Source organism: Idiotropiscis lumnitzeri, chromosome 4 (assembly GCF_059441095.1).
Source record: "Idiotropiscis lumnitzeri isolate Australia: NSW breed Sydney's pygmy pipehorse chromosome 4, RoL_Ilum_1.0, whole genome shotgun sequence".
Classification (NCBI taxonomy): domain Eukaryota; kingdom Metazoa; phylum Chordata; class Actinopteri; order Syngnathiformes; family Syngnathidae; genus Idiotropiscis; species Idiotropiscis lumnitzeri.
Genome location: NC_142394.1, coordinates 10875235 through 10890980, shown reverse-complemented (window position 1 = coordinate 10890980; position 15746 = coordinate 10875235). Strand labels below are relative to the sequence as shown.

Below are 15746 nucleotides of genomic sequence, written 5' to 3'. Positions count from 1 at the left end.
TCAGTTAAATATTTTAACTCAGTTAACTCAGTTTGATTTACTTCAAAAATCATTTGCATACTTTGCAAATATTGTGCCATATTAGCTGTACATCGTTAGCACGTCCCAGAACAAAAACAAAACACTGCGTTCAAGTTACCACTGGGCCTTGCAAACCAACACTGCTCGAGTGTGACGCTTGTGGGCAGTTTTGAGAAATGATTTGAAGAAAAATGCCTGTAAAGATGTCTCCATTTAGATCGTATTCAAGAATCAAAGAAAGCTATTAGAACAGTCTTTGAATTAAATGTATACTTCATGTTTGGTGATTTTGCATTAATTCCAAGATATTATTCAAGTAAATATCTGTTACAAGCTTTGCAAAAAATAGTAGTTGAAAAATGTGATTAATCGTGATTAATCATGGAATTATTTTGTGATTAATTAGTTTAAAAAAATTATCACTTGACACCACTAATATATATATATATATGTATATATATATATATGTATATATATATATATATATATATATAAGAATATCTGTTGTTTGCTGTGCTAATGCACACACTAGCACTGGAGGTTTGTGGTGAATGGAAAATGAGAATGAGGACAAAGAGGGAGGGACACTTTCTTCCCCTCATTTGCACAGAGGAAGGGGAGGTCCAGCAATGGAGTGGCAGAAGAAGAAGGACAACCATCAGCCACATCATCAATAAATCTCAGCTGAGCCCGGGTCAGTCTTTAACGAGAAGTCCCCTTGTAGCAAGCCAGCTTCCTCAGCTATTTCATAGAAATCCTCCAGTGAGAAGTGAGTGCTGGTTTCCAGCTTGACCACAATGGTGTGGGGCTGGGTCACGGACTTCTTCACCTACGAGACCACCAAATCCGTGGTGGTCAAGAGCTGGTCGGTGGGCATCATCAACAGGATCGTGCAAGTCTTCATCATCTCTTATTTTGTAGGGTGAGTGATTGCAGGTGTGCTGTTACCCAGCAAGTTTACTGAAAATGTTCTATTCATGGTTAAAAATAACATCTTATCGTGATAAAAGAGCAAACGGGGAATATTGTGACAACAGCGTTTGTGTAGGTTATGATAAAGTTGCTGGTAGTGTTGACAAAAAGTAGACATGGACAATTGAAGAAAAAAAATCTGTTCAAATTTGTTGTCTTTTTGTTGATATTAGCATTCGTTAATGTTAAAAAAATTGGAGATTCATTAATTTAACAATGTGCGGAGCACTACATCGTACTTAAAAGTGTTACTATACATGAGAGAGGCAAAATATTATTTTATTACACAGTAATATGGCATAATTGCCTCAGTCATTTAAAAAAATGATGAAGAGGAAATTTAACAGGAAGCGCCCACACCATTTTCTTCCAGTTTATGTGCATCTGCTCGGCTTACGTAGGTGTGATTGCTAATAACCGTTTGTCATTTGATCGCCAGTTTTCACTAATTGGGACTGGGCCCTGGCTGGCCATTCAAATGCATGGAGGAAATAAAATTGTTTAAACAATCAAAAATATAAAAATATTTTTTTTTAAAATTCAATAAAATTACACCAAAATGCTCCAACTTTCCTGCAAACCTATTGACCAGTGTACATGGGCTCTAGAAAATAGAGTGTGCTTCTTCAATGATGTAGTTTGGTGTGTTTTAACATTGAACAAAACGTTCCGTGCAGTTGGGTCTTCCTCCACGAGAAAGCCTACCAGGTGTCCGACACCGGCATAGAGTCATCCGTCATGACTAAAGTGAAGGGCTTCGGCTATCATCAAAACCGTCTCATGGATGTGGCCGACTACGTCTTCCCCCAACAGGTACGAACAGCACCCAACACGCAACATTTGGAAAGGCAAAATGTTCGATGCAGCTTAAAGTATTCTCATTGAATTGCCGCAACTGCACCTAAAGTTGTGCGCGTGTATTGCAGGGTGCAGCTGTGTTCTGCATCATGACTAAACTCATCATCACTGAGAATCAGTTCCAAGGGAAATGTGGAGAGGTGAGGCAACAATTTGGTTTCACCTTGTCGTGTATTAAATGTTTTACTCATGATAGTCTTTAGGAGCTCAAAGATGCCCTATGAGCCCACTTTTTTATTCTGTCCACTGGCTGCATTTTTCTTCAGTTTTTGTCTCACGAGTCTCTATAGCTAATTTGGATAATTACACTGGTCAACACATTTTTAGCGGAACCTCTAAAGTCAAAATGTTCTTTTTGTCAATTTTTTTTACAATACCGCCACAGAAGGATTCTGATGACAATCGTAGAGATGGAAACGGAATATTGTCCCACATAGGATCAAGCAAGCATACAAACATCTCTGTTTTAGCTGCTTAGTAAAATATGGCTGAGTTGGCAATAATAACACTGGTCACCAAATTGTTACAACCCTTTTTCGAGATTTGTTTGCACTGATTCTGAACGTATCTCTTCTTTTTTTGACTTGAGCAAATCAAGTTTTAATAATAATTGATGGATGAATAATAATAATAATAATAATAATAATAATAATAATAACGAATGAAGGGTTGGGTTGTGAAATAAGTATAATCTTCAGAAACGTCATAGCTACAATTCCAATGTATGAAAAAATCCATTGCACAAGCTTTTCTTAGTCAATCGAAAATATTTCAAACCTGATTCACTACAAAAATGTAAAGAAATGTTTTTGTTAATTCAGCGGCAAAAATACTTTAAGGGGTACATAAAGCAACGTCTGACTGAAATTTGCTGTTGATCAGGGTAACATTTAAGGGATTTGGTTGTGGCAAACACTCGCATCAATGAAAGCAATGATTTTCAACCGGTGGGTTGGTATTTAATGTGGCTATGATGCATTTGTCATGTGCTATTTATGTCAAATAAATGTGCTCGCTTTTACCATGTGAAAATGAGTTTTGTGTGAAGTGATTTAAAAATGACCACAACGCGTGTCTTTGCATGTTTCAGAATGGGAGGAGGTATAGCTGTGAAACAGACGAGGACTGCGAGGAGCATATTGATTCCATCCTTACAAACGGTAAAAGAACCTTTTCTTCTTGAGGGATTGATAACGGCAAAACCCCCTACGTCAATTTTCGATCCATTCTGTGATGCTGGTTGGTTTAAAAAATTCCCAGACAATTTTCATATCGGAAATTTGTGAAGTAGAATTAATTAGATTGGAACAAGCTCAAAATCTTGCAACCATAAAATCTTTTCCATTAATATTTGAAAGGGGATTTTTTTTTTTTTTGCAGTTTTACGCTTTATTCTCAAATATGGCCATTCATCATTGCCAGGGATGAAGGAAAACATTTTTCAATCGTCTGGCCAGCTTAGTGAGTGCTCGCCAGATGTGGCTGTGTGTGCGTCATTCTTATCATACCATCCACAGTCAGGGTATGAAATAAAATTTGCAGATATCCAGAACAATGCCCATCACATTCATAATGGAGCAGGAACAAGTACTCGATAATGCCATGTTCTTTGTCATGTTGCTGTTGTGTACCATCTCACTGGCAGCAACACCATTTTGCAAAAAAACAATGCTCGATCAATGGCTTATTCATACAAATCATTTTGAAAAAGGAAAATCTTATTCACGATTCCAAATGGTGTTTTTTTTTTTTTTTTTTTTTTATGAGTGAGTGTGCAAAATTGGTGCACGGTATGCATGCATTTTATTTGATGAAACCATGACGGTTGATGTCATGATACACTATGACTTTTCAGCCACGTTATTTGCGAGCTACGGTCTCAACGTCAGGATTTTGATTCATGTTGACTGGAAGAATTGAATGTGACTAAAACAATAGCTGTTGTCACTCCCTTTGATCCACCAAGGGAGGATTACTGGTTTTTGTCTCCACGACGCCGACAAGTTCAAAGGTCAGTGTGAGGTGGAGGGATGGTGTCCGGTCGAGAACGACAGGATCGAGATGTGAGACATGTCCCTCAAATGCTGATAGTCGAAATGACGCTCCGCTGCATTCTCACACGCCTTCTGTCCGCCTGCTCCTGCAGTGAACCAATGTTCGACGTGGAACACTTTACGATCTTCATCAAGAACAGTATCCGCTTCCCTCTCTTCAACATCACCAGGTAGGTCACACGCACACTCGTCGCACACTTTGCGGCTTTGTTGCATCGCCAACTAATTTGCATATTTCTCCCGCAGAGGAAACTTTCCATCCAACATGACGTCCGAGGAAATAAAGAAGTGTAAATACGACCCCGAAACCAACCCGTTCTGCCCCATCTTCGCTGTGGGCGATGTACTGAAATACACTGGACAGAACGTGACGGGCCTGGCTCAAAAGGTTTTCTTTAGATTCTTCTTTAGATCTTTCTGTGCTCAAACGCTGGAACGTGTAAATGTGGTTAGCTCATCTACTTCACAGTTCTAAGATCGGGGGTTTGAATCGAGGTTCCGGCCTTCCTGTGTGGAGTTTGCATGCACTCCGTGAGCTTGTAGCAATTTGTCGTCTGAGAATTATTTTTCATAATTTATTGAGACACACCTGCCTTCAGTATTTCTGTTAAGTTGTTTTCAGTTTCTCTTGCAATTCCTTACAGATCCTCAGTATTTTTCAGTATCTCTGATTTCTTTTTTCCAGGGTGGTGAAATCGGAATAAACATTGAGTGGAAGTGTAATCTCGACTGGGACATTGAGTATTGTGTACCCAAGTACTCGTTTAGCCGCCTGGATGCTCCTTTTGCCAAGAACGCTGTCTCCAAGGGGTTCAACTTTAGGTTGGTTGCTCGTTCTCTCGCGCCGTCATCTCGCTCGCTTTCATTCCCTTTTCTGCCTCATGCCGGCTTTCACTTTACGTAGGTTTGCCAAATACTTTAAGATGCCGAATGGTACTGAATTTCGGACGCTGCACAAAGCTTTCGCCATTCGCTTTGATGTCATGGTCACTGGCAAAGTGAGTTGAAGAGCGGAATTTCTTGTTTTAACCCACATTTGATCACCATGGTTTGAAGTAGGACTGTGAACCGGAACTGTTTAAGTATGCAAGTGTATTTTTATACTCCCATGGATAAAATTTTATTATTTTATATAAATTAGTAGGAAATTAGAATACAAATGAAATCACATTAACACATTTACAGTAGATACTAAAAAAGTTTATTTTCTTGTTTTAGGCGGGAAAGTTTGACATGATCCCAACATTAATCAACCTGGTTGCTGCCTTCACTTCCATTGGACTCGTGAGTTTCCAAATCATGAAAAGTAATATTTTCATGCATTGTTGCCATCATATTATTTTATTTTTTCTTGTGTATGGTAGGGTACAGTTCTTTGTGACCTCATCCTCCTGAACTTCCTAAAAGGAGCGGCGCAATACAAAGCTAAGAAATTTGAAGAGGTAAAAGCATTTTCTTCAATTTACAATATCCTGCGATCAACCATCGTTTTGTAAAAAAAAAAAAAAAAAAAAATCTCTTTAGGTGTCAGAGGAGCAGATAGAGGCTCAGATAGAAGCTTCGCGAGCTCCGAGCCCCATCAGCCAGATGTCCATCAAAGAAGTTATGAAGCGCTCCTGCGACTCTGGAGCCCATTCGCTAGCTGCTGCTGACCAGCCTATGTGACACATGGTTGATCGAATGGAACCTGCAGTTTTTGTTTTGGTGTAAAGACGGACTGCACTGCAGAGCAACATCAAGGAGTATTTATGATAAGCAAATCAAGAAGTACACATTCAAGAGCGACGCCCGCAGGATTTTGCCCTTTGGTTGGAGCTTTGCTAGAGCTGTGTCTATTAATGAAACTCAGAGCGGAAACATGAATTCATAAATAACATTTGGAATCATCGATTAACAAGATAGAAGCAGACGAACAAAATCAAACACACCACAATTCTAAAACAAAAACTCTACTAAATGCGCCCCTCAAAATCACTGTTGGGAAAGCTTCTTGGAAACTGCCGCAAACTAAACTATAAGCTATTCTACATAAGAGAACTCAAGTAAAGAAAAATATTTGCAATAATATGTTCTTTGAGCCCTTACTAGTTTGCACACCATATTCTAATTAATATTGTGTTTGTGGTCTAAGAATTAAGCAGATTAATCAACCTGTTTTCATCCTTCTCAGGGGTTTGCCATTTTGAAATTATACAGCACAGAAAACTAAAAAAAATAAAAAAGACACACTTATTTCAATAAAACAAAGTGTAACAGTCGAAAGGCACACTTCTCTAACTTTTTCCCTTTTGGTTAGAACTTTGTTGGAACTGTGTTAATTATTGAAACTCAGAAGGGAAGCATTAATAAATAATTAAAGCCATAATTTCATAGCTTTATAGGCTTGTTACTACAGTTAACGATGAACCTACGCAACTCAATGATATTACAGTTGTCTTCTTTTGCTTCGCTTACATGAGCCATAACAAGAAGAAATGTATCACACATACTTGTAGGAATTCCTCTCCCTTGGCACAAAATAAATATTATGTCTTTGTCCTCATCTTTATTGTGTATGCATTGTGACTGATACTGTTTTCACAGAATGACTTCCTTGCACTCCTTAAGACTGTTCTTTTGTGTGTGTGTGTGTGTGTGTGCGTGGCACCATCAGGATATACATGCGTCTCGCTTGAGATTTCCAAATGGACCATTATTAGTCGATTTCTAGTCACTCGTGGTCAGCTGAGCCCTAATGTACTAATTTGTGCTTCCTATTTTGTTCGGCGCAAAATCACATTAGCGCGGATAGAATTCCTGTTTATTTCGCACATTCGTGATTTCATTTCAGATACTAACATAATTGTCTGGTATGAACACACACCAAACGTTGAAATGGAGCCCTCCTCCTATCACCAAGTGGCTATTAGATCAGCTGAGAGGCTCTTTATGGTTCTGAGTGGGATTTAGCCAGCCTCGTGAGTGTGAAGGGAAGTCTCAGACGAATTGACAGCAGTTAGCCACAAGGTTTGATGCACTAATTTGATTAGAGCAATCAATATCAAGCATGTGATGGAAATGGCAGTGCTATGAACTACTCAAACTCACTGACTGCTTTCTCATGGTCCCTATCTGAAGCGGAAAGGCCTGAATGCAGAATTGCTGAATTGTTCCCTAACTGGAGGTAGCTTGGATTGTCAATGGTCGTCACATTTTAAAGGACTTGGAGCTATATTTTTGTATCGTATGAAAATGGATACCACAGCTTGTAATTGTAAGGTAATGGAACTTAGGTGGCGTACAGACAAATTGTAAATGTGAGCATGTCAGCAAAGACCCATTAATCTTATGTCTGCCGGTGTTCTTTGGCTAGTTTAAGGAGTGATGTTTCCTTCATGACCTGCTGGGAAAAAAAATGGTCAAGTAACCTACCACGCAATATACCAGCAGGACACATTTGCCAATGCTTTTTTTTTTTTGAGGGGGGGGGGTCTTCTTTTTGACTGCATTCTGAGTGGCATTGCGTTTGAGGAATATCAATTAAGCAGCAAAATCTACCTGTTTTTATCCCTCTCGGCGGGCGGCCATTTCACCTCTTGCTGTTGACTGAAATTGTCACCACAGTGCCGAAGAGCTCAGTTTGCAGACATCACATGACCAAACCCAGAAAAACAGGTGAGCCGTGTTTGGTCATTTTCAGGCGACAGAAAATGATAAACTGGCCGCCCCCTCAGATAAAATTTTTTTTTAAAAATCCACAAATGCAATATTAATCCAATAGGATTTCTCCCAACAAATAATGAAATGTTAATGTGATGATAATATACAATACCGACATCTTGTTAGCTGTCTATTTTCATTTTTCCTCTCCTCTATCCACTATTTCTGATGAAACTATGCACACTGTGGACTAAACTAATCTAATCTAATTTAATCTAATAATTTAATAATTGGCCAAATATAGCAGGAAGGCAGGTGTTAAAAAAGGGTTAGGAGTTCTTCATTGCATCATGAGGTGTGGCTCCAATTATCAGTTCCACCCTTTGGCCGTGACTGACAGACATCATGATTCAACTGAAACGGGTCGAGACATAAAAGCCGGCCTCTTTTCCCATCAGCATGTCGAACATGTGAATAACTTTACTTTGAAGTGTTTAGAAAATAAGCGGCTTCACTCGTGACTGTGCATGCTGCTTGCTGCTACTCATCCGTCTATTTTCCTCATTATGGCTGCCGGTGAGCTGGAGCCAGTGCACGCCGACTTTGAGGAAGAAGTGGGGCACACCCTGAACTGGTTGCGAGGTAATCACAGGACACATAAAACTTTGCAACCATTGCTCACATTTGCATACAGAGACTATTTTAAGGTCTTCAGTTAATCTACCTTGCATGTTATTGCAATGTGGAAGGAAGCCGGAGGCCAAACAGGAAGGCCTGAGCTGTGATTTAAACCTACAATCGCTCAACCGTGAGCCAAACGTGCTAACCCGTAGGTGACAATGTTGCTTCAGTTTCATTTCTTGGAGCTAAAAAAAAAAAGAATAAACGTGGTCTTAAATGTTTAAAATGTTTCAATTACGTAATCCAATAATCACATTGAAAATGTTTTGAAAGGTAAGACTAATAAACTAAACATCTGAGTTTAAAATACTTTTGAAAAAGAAAGAATGAAAGAAACGAGGAAAGAAAGATGGAAGGAAACACAATTATGAGAAACAATTCTTCATCATCTCGATTAGGAATCTCATCTAACACCTCTTAACATACGCGGCTACTCCCATAATGCTATGACACTTTCAAAGCTGATTGGAGCTTGAACTTGATTCCTTAGCCAAAGTAAACACTGATATAGCAAACAAGTTCAAGTGGAATAAGATGTCTTTGTATATAAATGATTAAGGATACTTGAGTTTTGAGATTTCAGAATAACGCTACATGCTGTTGCTTATAGGTAAGGTAAGTTTCGAAATAAGTGACATTTCCTGGAGAACAATACCATTAAGGCCAGTAATAGTTTTACCAGTATTGTGAGGCAAATCAAATCGCATACACTAACTGGCCACTTCATTTGCTACACCTACCTGATGTGATCCATTACAAGACGGATGATTAAGGTTTGGATTGGCCCCACCTGTGTTACTAAGTATTACTAATGTCTCTAAGTATGATGTGGCGTAATTCTACAACACTTCAAACTGTTACTTAATACTTGTCCTATCAATCTAAACCATACATTACCTTCAGAAAGAACATGACACTGCATTGTGAGATTGTGCGAAGTGTACTTAATTAAGTGACGAGAGTGTGTTTTATAAATGGACCAATCACAACATCATGACCACTTTCACAATAATCCATCTTAAAGATATTGTTCAATTTTGAATGACACTGATAGAAAGGTGTAACTGGTGAAAAGTGAAAAGTAAAGATATTCAAAATTTGAGACGACAAGGAGAAGTGCGTTATTAACACCTATACCAAATTTTAATGATTATAAAAAAACATGTAAAAAATTCCAAATTGTGTCACAACGCTTCACCCGAAAATCTTGAAAACTGAAATGGTTTAATGAACGGTTTAATGATATATCTCGATAAAGTTCAGTAACACATAGTTCTCAGTCTTCGCAAATGTTTTCAGAAATTATCTTCAAATGTATTTACACTGTATTTAGAAACCAAAATATAAATTCAGTGGTCATTATATGTACAGTGTTTATTAAGGCCAGTCTAGTTTTCAGTGGTGTAGAATTGCGCAACATTAGACAGACAGACAGACAGACAGACAGACAGACAGATAGATAGATAGACAGATAGATAGATAGATAGATAGATAGATAGATAGATAGATAGATAGATAGATAGATAGATAGATAGATAGATAGATAGATAGATTGATAGATAGATAGATAGATAGATAGATAGATAGATAGACAGACAGATAGATAGATAGATAGATAGACAGATAGATAGATAGATAGATAGATAGATCCATCAATGGATAAACACTTGATTCATCCACAATGAAAATTCACTAATGTAACACTTTAGTAACTACATGAGGTAACCGAAATACAGTACTGTACTACAAACAACTCAATATGATACAGAGCAATTCTACACCACCATAAAAGAATATTTAATAATATGCATTATTCAGCTACTATCTTTTTGTCTATCAAAATTGTGCATTATTATCCTCTTAAAGGCACAATTTTGATAAATGAATTGTATTTGATCGCATAGATAAGTATGTTAAAGTGAGCTGTGAATAAGTGAGTAAAAGATGTGTTTCACTGGCATAATGACTATCTGTGCTTCCTGCCAGTGTTCTTTTTCTTCAGGGCTCGTATCCACGCAGGAAGAGCAGGTCGGTGTGCCGGCACCTCGAGCTCCTCCTCCTCCTCTTCCTCAGATCCAGTGGCCAATTCTGTCCCATATTCCTCCTCCGAGTCCCAAGGATCCAGATCCACTTCAACCGGTGGTATCTCTTGAACCGTCTCTGCAAAATGAACCCGCCGGTTGGGCTCCACTCGTCTCTGAAGTAAAGAAAGAGGTGTCCGGTTTAAGAAAGGATAATTCACTTATTTGTCAGTGCATTCTGTCACATACTGTACATAAGAGTAACACAATTAAGGCAGACCTGAATAAGGCTTGGCGCTACAGTACGTAATACTGTAAATACCTCCACACAAGCAGGGCAGCCAAACCCTTCACCATGGACGTCATTATCTTTTTAACAGTGTCAGTAATTACATATTTGGTGATTGTACGCTCATGTGCGATTGTGATCTCTTAGGAAAATAAAACTGTGATTAAACACTGGTCTACAAAGATGTAGGATGAACTTTTAGCAGTTATTTGGGTTTTATGACATCTTCATTGAAATTCTGCTGATATTTTGTTTTCAAGAGAACTAAAATCAAAGACCAAGAGCTCTGCTCAAAGCAGTCAGACTGCATGTCCAAAAATGAGAAGTTATGGATGTTCTTGTTTCCTTTAAGTGATCATCAGCGTGGAAAATAACTTGCTTGCTTTGAGCATGCTATTTTAATAATCACAAACTCAAAATCTGAAATCCACTCCTCTGAGTTGTGTGACACCTGGCACCGGAAGTGGCATTATCGGCTATGAGGCTTGGCATGGGGTACTCCAGCTCAGAATGACACTTACCCTTTTGCTTCTCCATGAGGACTCGGAATTCTGGGATGTGGCGTGTCTGAGGACACCTCGGGGTGCAGAACCATAAGGAGAAAAATGGGAGGGGACAGAAGGTGCTGAAGATCCATTCTGGCCGAAGAGCCCTGCGTTGTCCATCTCTTTTCTGTTTGAGTGTTTGTCTGAAACCAAAGAAAGAATTACGTACGTCCATCATATCCTTTAACCTGTATTATTGTTTTAGATAACCTTCGAGGTCTGACCTTGTCCTTTTTGGCTCTCTCCTCTCCAGTCCATTTGAGACGTCTCAGCTGAGTGATGCTGCCGCTTCCTGTTGACTCTGCTGGTCGGCGGTGAATCATCCAGAATGTCTGCACGCTGCAAGATGAGAAATTAGGATGCAAAGTATTGTTCTTGCGCCACCTCACATTAGCATGCTGTGTGGTGAGAAATTATCTGATTTCATTTCATTTATTTGAAAATTACTACTTATCTACTACAGAGGATATTTTTATTCATCTATGTTTGCCAGTAGTGTTTAGTGACAGACAGAACAAATAAATGCTTGTCCATTAGATGGAAGAAGGTTGCAATGTAAAGTACATGCCAATAAATGTCGCAAAGTGTTTATATGTGTTAATATATATTAACGTCATTCATTCTTGTTTGGCTGTGCCTTTAACCTCTCATTAAATGTTAAGCAAGCCCCCTCACTGTCCACTTTTAAAACCCGTTTGAAAACACATTTGTATTCTTTAGCTTTCGACTCAACGTGAGACTGTCACTGTTCTGCTGTTCTTCTGGTAACTATTGTATATGTGTTTTAATTTATTTAATTACACGCTAATTATATTACACCATATGGAAAGCGCTTTGTTACCGGTCCAGCTGTTGTGAAATGCGCTATATAAATAGAGTTGTATTGTATGAACAATGAAGTGGTATCTAACCTCCACATCAGATGTTCTCGGTTGTGTGAGTCCACTCTGCTTGAATTGCGCATGTGATTGACTTTGACCTTGTTCCATTGGCTCTGATTGATCAGCTTCTCTGTGTGCTGTGCTGTTCTGTGTAGATGCTTCTGGAAAGTTTGCACTGACAAGAAATTTACAAACTGGCAATGACTCGCTACCCCTGAAGCTCCACTGCCTCTTCCAACCTCCTGACACAAAAGTGGGTGGGCCATTATGATTTGGTTTCGGTGCGACATCCAGGCTGCTAAGTGTCTTCTCTGGTGTCGACGGGACTGACGAGGTATTGTTCAGGAACTTGGCCCACTCTTGGCCTGAGACTATCTCCTCCAGCAAGCTGACTGAGCTGAAGTCAAACTGAAAGTCATCGCTTGATCTGAAAGAAAAGGAAATCAACAAAAATATAACAATGGATGTTTTCCACACAGTTGAAGAGTCTTAAATGATAAGCCTGGTCATTCTAAACATTCAAATCGAAGCAAATACAACATTTCCCTCAGTTGACATTACATTGTAGTGCTCTTCTAAGTACTTTATGCCATTGATGGTTGTCATTCATTCTGGTTATTTGATTCTCAGGCCTAGTTCATTGCACCTGCTTTCTATACTGCTTGTCCTCATTAGGGTCACTGGTGAGCTGGCGCCCATCTGAGCTGACTCAATTGCAGGGCACATATCGACAATCCACCATTCACACTCGCATTCACACCAATGGACACTTTTAAGTGTTCAGTCGTTAATCAAACGTGCACATTTTTGGAACGTGGGAGGAAGTCGGAATGCCAGAATACTCAAATATCCAAGGAAATCCCACGCAAGCATGGAGAAAAAATGTTAACTACTCACAGGAGGGCCATAGCTGAGAAACTCTCGAATGTGAAGTAGATTTGCTAACCACTAAAGCCACTGTAATGCCCGCAAAGGTAGTAATTAACATAATTATTAGTGTGGTTGTTGTGAAGTCTGCCGTGGTGTAGAACTGCTCTGTGTCATACTGAGAGGTCTTGTACATATTATGATGGGCCCCAAATAATGTGCAGTAACTATTTTCAGAATACAGGCCACTGATAATTGTTATTTGTATTCTTGTGTACAATCTGTGAAACAAATTTCCTTGTATTCACATAAAATAAGAAAATAAAAATTCACCGCTGTGTTACTTCTGTGATTATTTGCTTTAAAAATCAATTTAGTTATTCTAATGATCACTTGATTTTAAATGTAACTAAGTTAGATTACAAGTTACTTTAATAAGTTACTTTTATAATTAGCAGACACTGACAACCATGCTTGACATAGAAATTAGTTGCTCAGCTGTGCAGAGGTCATAGGTTCGAATAAGGTCTCCGGCCTTCTGTAGCATTTGCATGTTCTCCCGGTGCCTACGTGGGTTTTCTCCGGGTACTCCGGTTTCCTCCCACATTCCAAAAACATCCCTGAAAGGTTAAGGGAACACTCTAAATTCTCCCTAGGTGTGTGTGCCCTGCGATTGGCTGGCAACCAGTTCAAGGTGTACCGTGTCTACTGCTCAGAGGAAGGCTGAGGTAGGGTCCAGCACACCCGCAATTCTTGTGAGGATAAGGTACTCGGATGATGGATGGATGGATTGATGGATGGATTACTTGCTTTTAGGTTAGGGTTGAAAAAATAAAAAGACAGACTTTCTTGCCATCACTTGTTACCTTTCCTAACATAGTGGAATGTTTAGATGAAATCTAAAATAAAGGCTTTTTTTCTTGTAAATATTGTAAAGGAAAACCTCAACATTTACAATGTCCAGTGCCAATAAAAAGTCTCAGGCAGACTTTTGTAGCTTCCTGCAATAGTTTTAGTTCAATTCAAGTACAGTACCTGAAAATTCCGTCAATCATGTCGTCTTCTGGTTGTGCAGTAGCGTTTTCACCACTGCCTAGCGATGGGAGGGTCCTTTCGGCATCTTGATGTGATGTGCTTTGTGCTGAACTCTGTCATCACAAAGATGATTTTAGTCTCCTGGGAGGAAATCAATTCACTCTGTAAAACTCACCGTGCTTGTCCCATCCTCCTTGGACTCATCTTTTCCTTTTTTGCCGGGCCTCTCCAGCCATCTCTCCTTGAGTTTCTGAGTCCATCTCCTTCCTTTGCTATCAGATGATCGTTGCTTTCTCTTGGTCAGACTGCCTTTAGGAGGGATCATTTGCATGTCTCTCCATTTAGGCAAATCTCCAAAAAATCCTCCATTTTCAGCATGTAAGGATTTATTTCCTTTATTGTCCGCTGTAAAATTAGTGCTTCCCCATGACCAGTCATGGACATTGCCTTTAAACCCTTGGCCCGGGTCTTTATTTCCAGATATGTTATCCCGTTGGAGACCAGCATCAGTTTTCTCTATGGAATGAAGAGCTTTTGCCGAAAGGTGTTGCCCTATGTTGTCCACAGACGCTACCCCAAATGTTTTTGCAGAAACATCAAATACATAACCATTCGTAAGATCATCGTTTTCTTTCTTGTGGTTTTGGATTGATCCCTCTCCATCTTTCCCCCGTACGGGGATAGGGGGGAGTGGCACAGCCGTATGTTCGTATGCATGCCGCTCTCTTCCAGGCTGGAGTTTCAGTCTCTCCAACATGGACTGCAGTAACGCCTGACTGTCTGGTTGATTGCTCGACTGAGACATCGAATTACAAAATTGTAAGACTTCAAGTCCAAGAGAGTTAAGATAGAGCACATGGGATAAAACACATCTGCACAGTTCATTAATGAAGGTGGTTGAAAACAGAATAAATGCTGATAAAAAGAATCTCTGAATGGTTGTTATCCACTTTAGACATGTTCCAGTTGGTTCCCATGATTTCTTCACCTTCTCTCCTCGTGTTAAGACCTCTTCAGATAGAATGTTTAATTCCACATTTCCACACGTGGGAGCTTCTTGTCAAACTTGATGTAATCCTGGACATATTTCCACCTGATTCTCAGCAATTTCTGCAGAAATATCAGACAAGTCAAGCTCCAGTTTCCCTAGATTCGTCACTTTTTTGCTTTTCCTTCTCGTTCAAATTGTCCTTGTTTCTTTATAACGTCCAGTGGCTCCACTTCAGTCAAGTAGCTGTTTATGTCAGCAATGATGGGTGGAGAGACAGTGCACAACATGTTCCTGATGCTTGGTGAAACGCCGAAGCCGACTGACAAGAAAGACCAGTAAGGTGAGATAATTGTGCCCTGACAGCAACTCTCGAGCTCTTGCACTTTATTTTCTTTCTAGTTGTATTCATGGTTCCACGTGAGTAGTGGTGGGGAGAGCATCTGGTAGCATCTTCTGCCGAGTTCCCTCATGAGTTATTTATTTGAATAATAAAATGCCAACATTGGACTACGAATTAAAGGCACTACTGCTTTAAGGAATCAAAAGTATAATTAGCCTCTTCCCCGAATTGATTTTGAGTGTTGAGCCATCCTATAATGTATTTCTTTGGTGTGACTAGCTGGGAGACTTTACTACCTTATGTTTGCCATTTACCACAGAAAAAAGAAGTAGAAATATTCTATTTAAAAACGTCCATACAGTAATATGTTTTTATTATTTTTTTTAGTAGTAAAGGAGTTTTACTTTTTATTTTAATTTAATTTTATTTGGAGGGGTGGGGTTGCATTCTCCATGTACGTTTTCAGTAAATGGCTCAAATTTTATAGATGTATATCTATCTCTCTCTCTCTCTCTCTCTCTCTATATATATATATATATATATATATATATA

The 15746-nt window shown here is 39.2% G+C and overlaps 2 protein-coding genes across 2 annotated transcripts; one reads left to right on the top strand and one right to left on the bottom strand.

The window, feature by feature from the left end:
• Positions 1-579: 579 nt before the first annotated feature.
• Positions 580-5915, top strand: p2rx3a (purinergic receptor P2X, ligand-gated ion channel, 3a). The gene is made up of 12 exons (XM_088294137.1): positions 580-943; positions 1671-1806; positions 1920-1991; positions 2942-3011; positions 3818-3914; positions 3998-4075; positions 4152-4293; positions 4591-4727; positions 4810-4903; positions 5124-5189; positions 5270-5347; positions 5430-5915. Exons 1-12 carry the CDS (start codon positions 819-821, stop codon positions 5568-5570), a joined length of 1236 nt encoding a protein of 411 aa, XP_088150263.1. The 5' UTR covers positions 580-818; the 3' UTR covers positions 5571-5915.
• Positions 5916-9342: 3427 nt separating this feature from the next.
• Positions 9343-15162, bottom strand: LOC148338082 (uncharacterized). The gene is made up of 6 exons (XM_088295215.1): positions 14039-15162; positions 13864-13976; positions 11992-12388; positions 11305-11419; positions 11057-11223; positions 9343-10422 (listed from the first exon to the last, which is right to left on the bottom strand). Exons 1-6 carry the CDS (start codon positions 14666-14668, stop codon positions 10192-10194), a joined length of 1653 nt encoding a protein of 550 aa, XP_088151341.1. The 5' UTR covers positions 14669-15162; the 3' UTR covers positions 9343-10191.
• Positions 15163-15746: the final 584 nt, after the last annotated feature.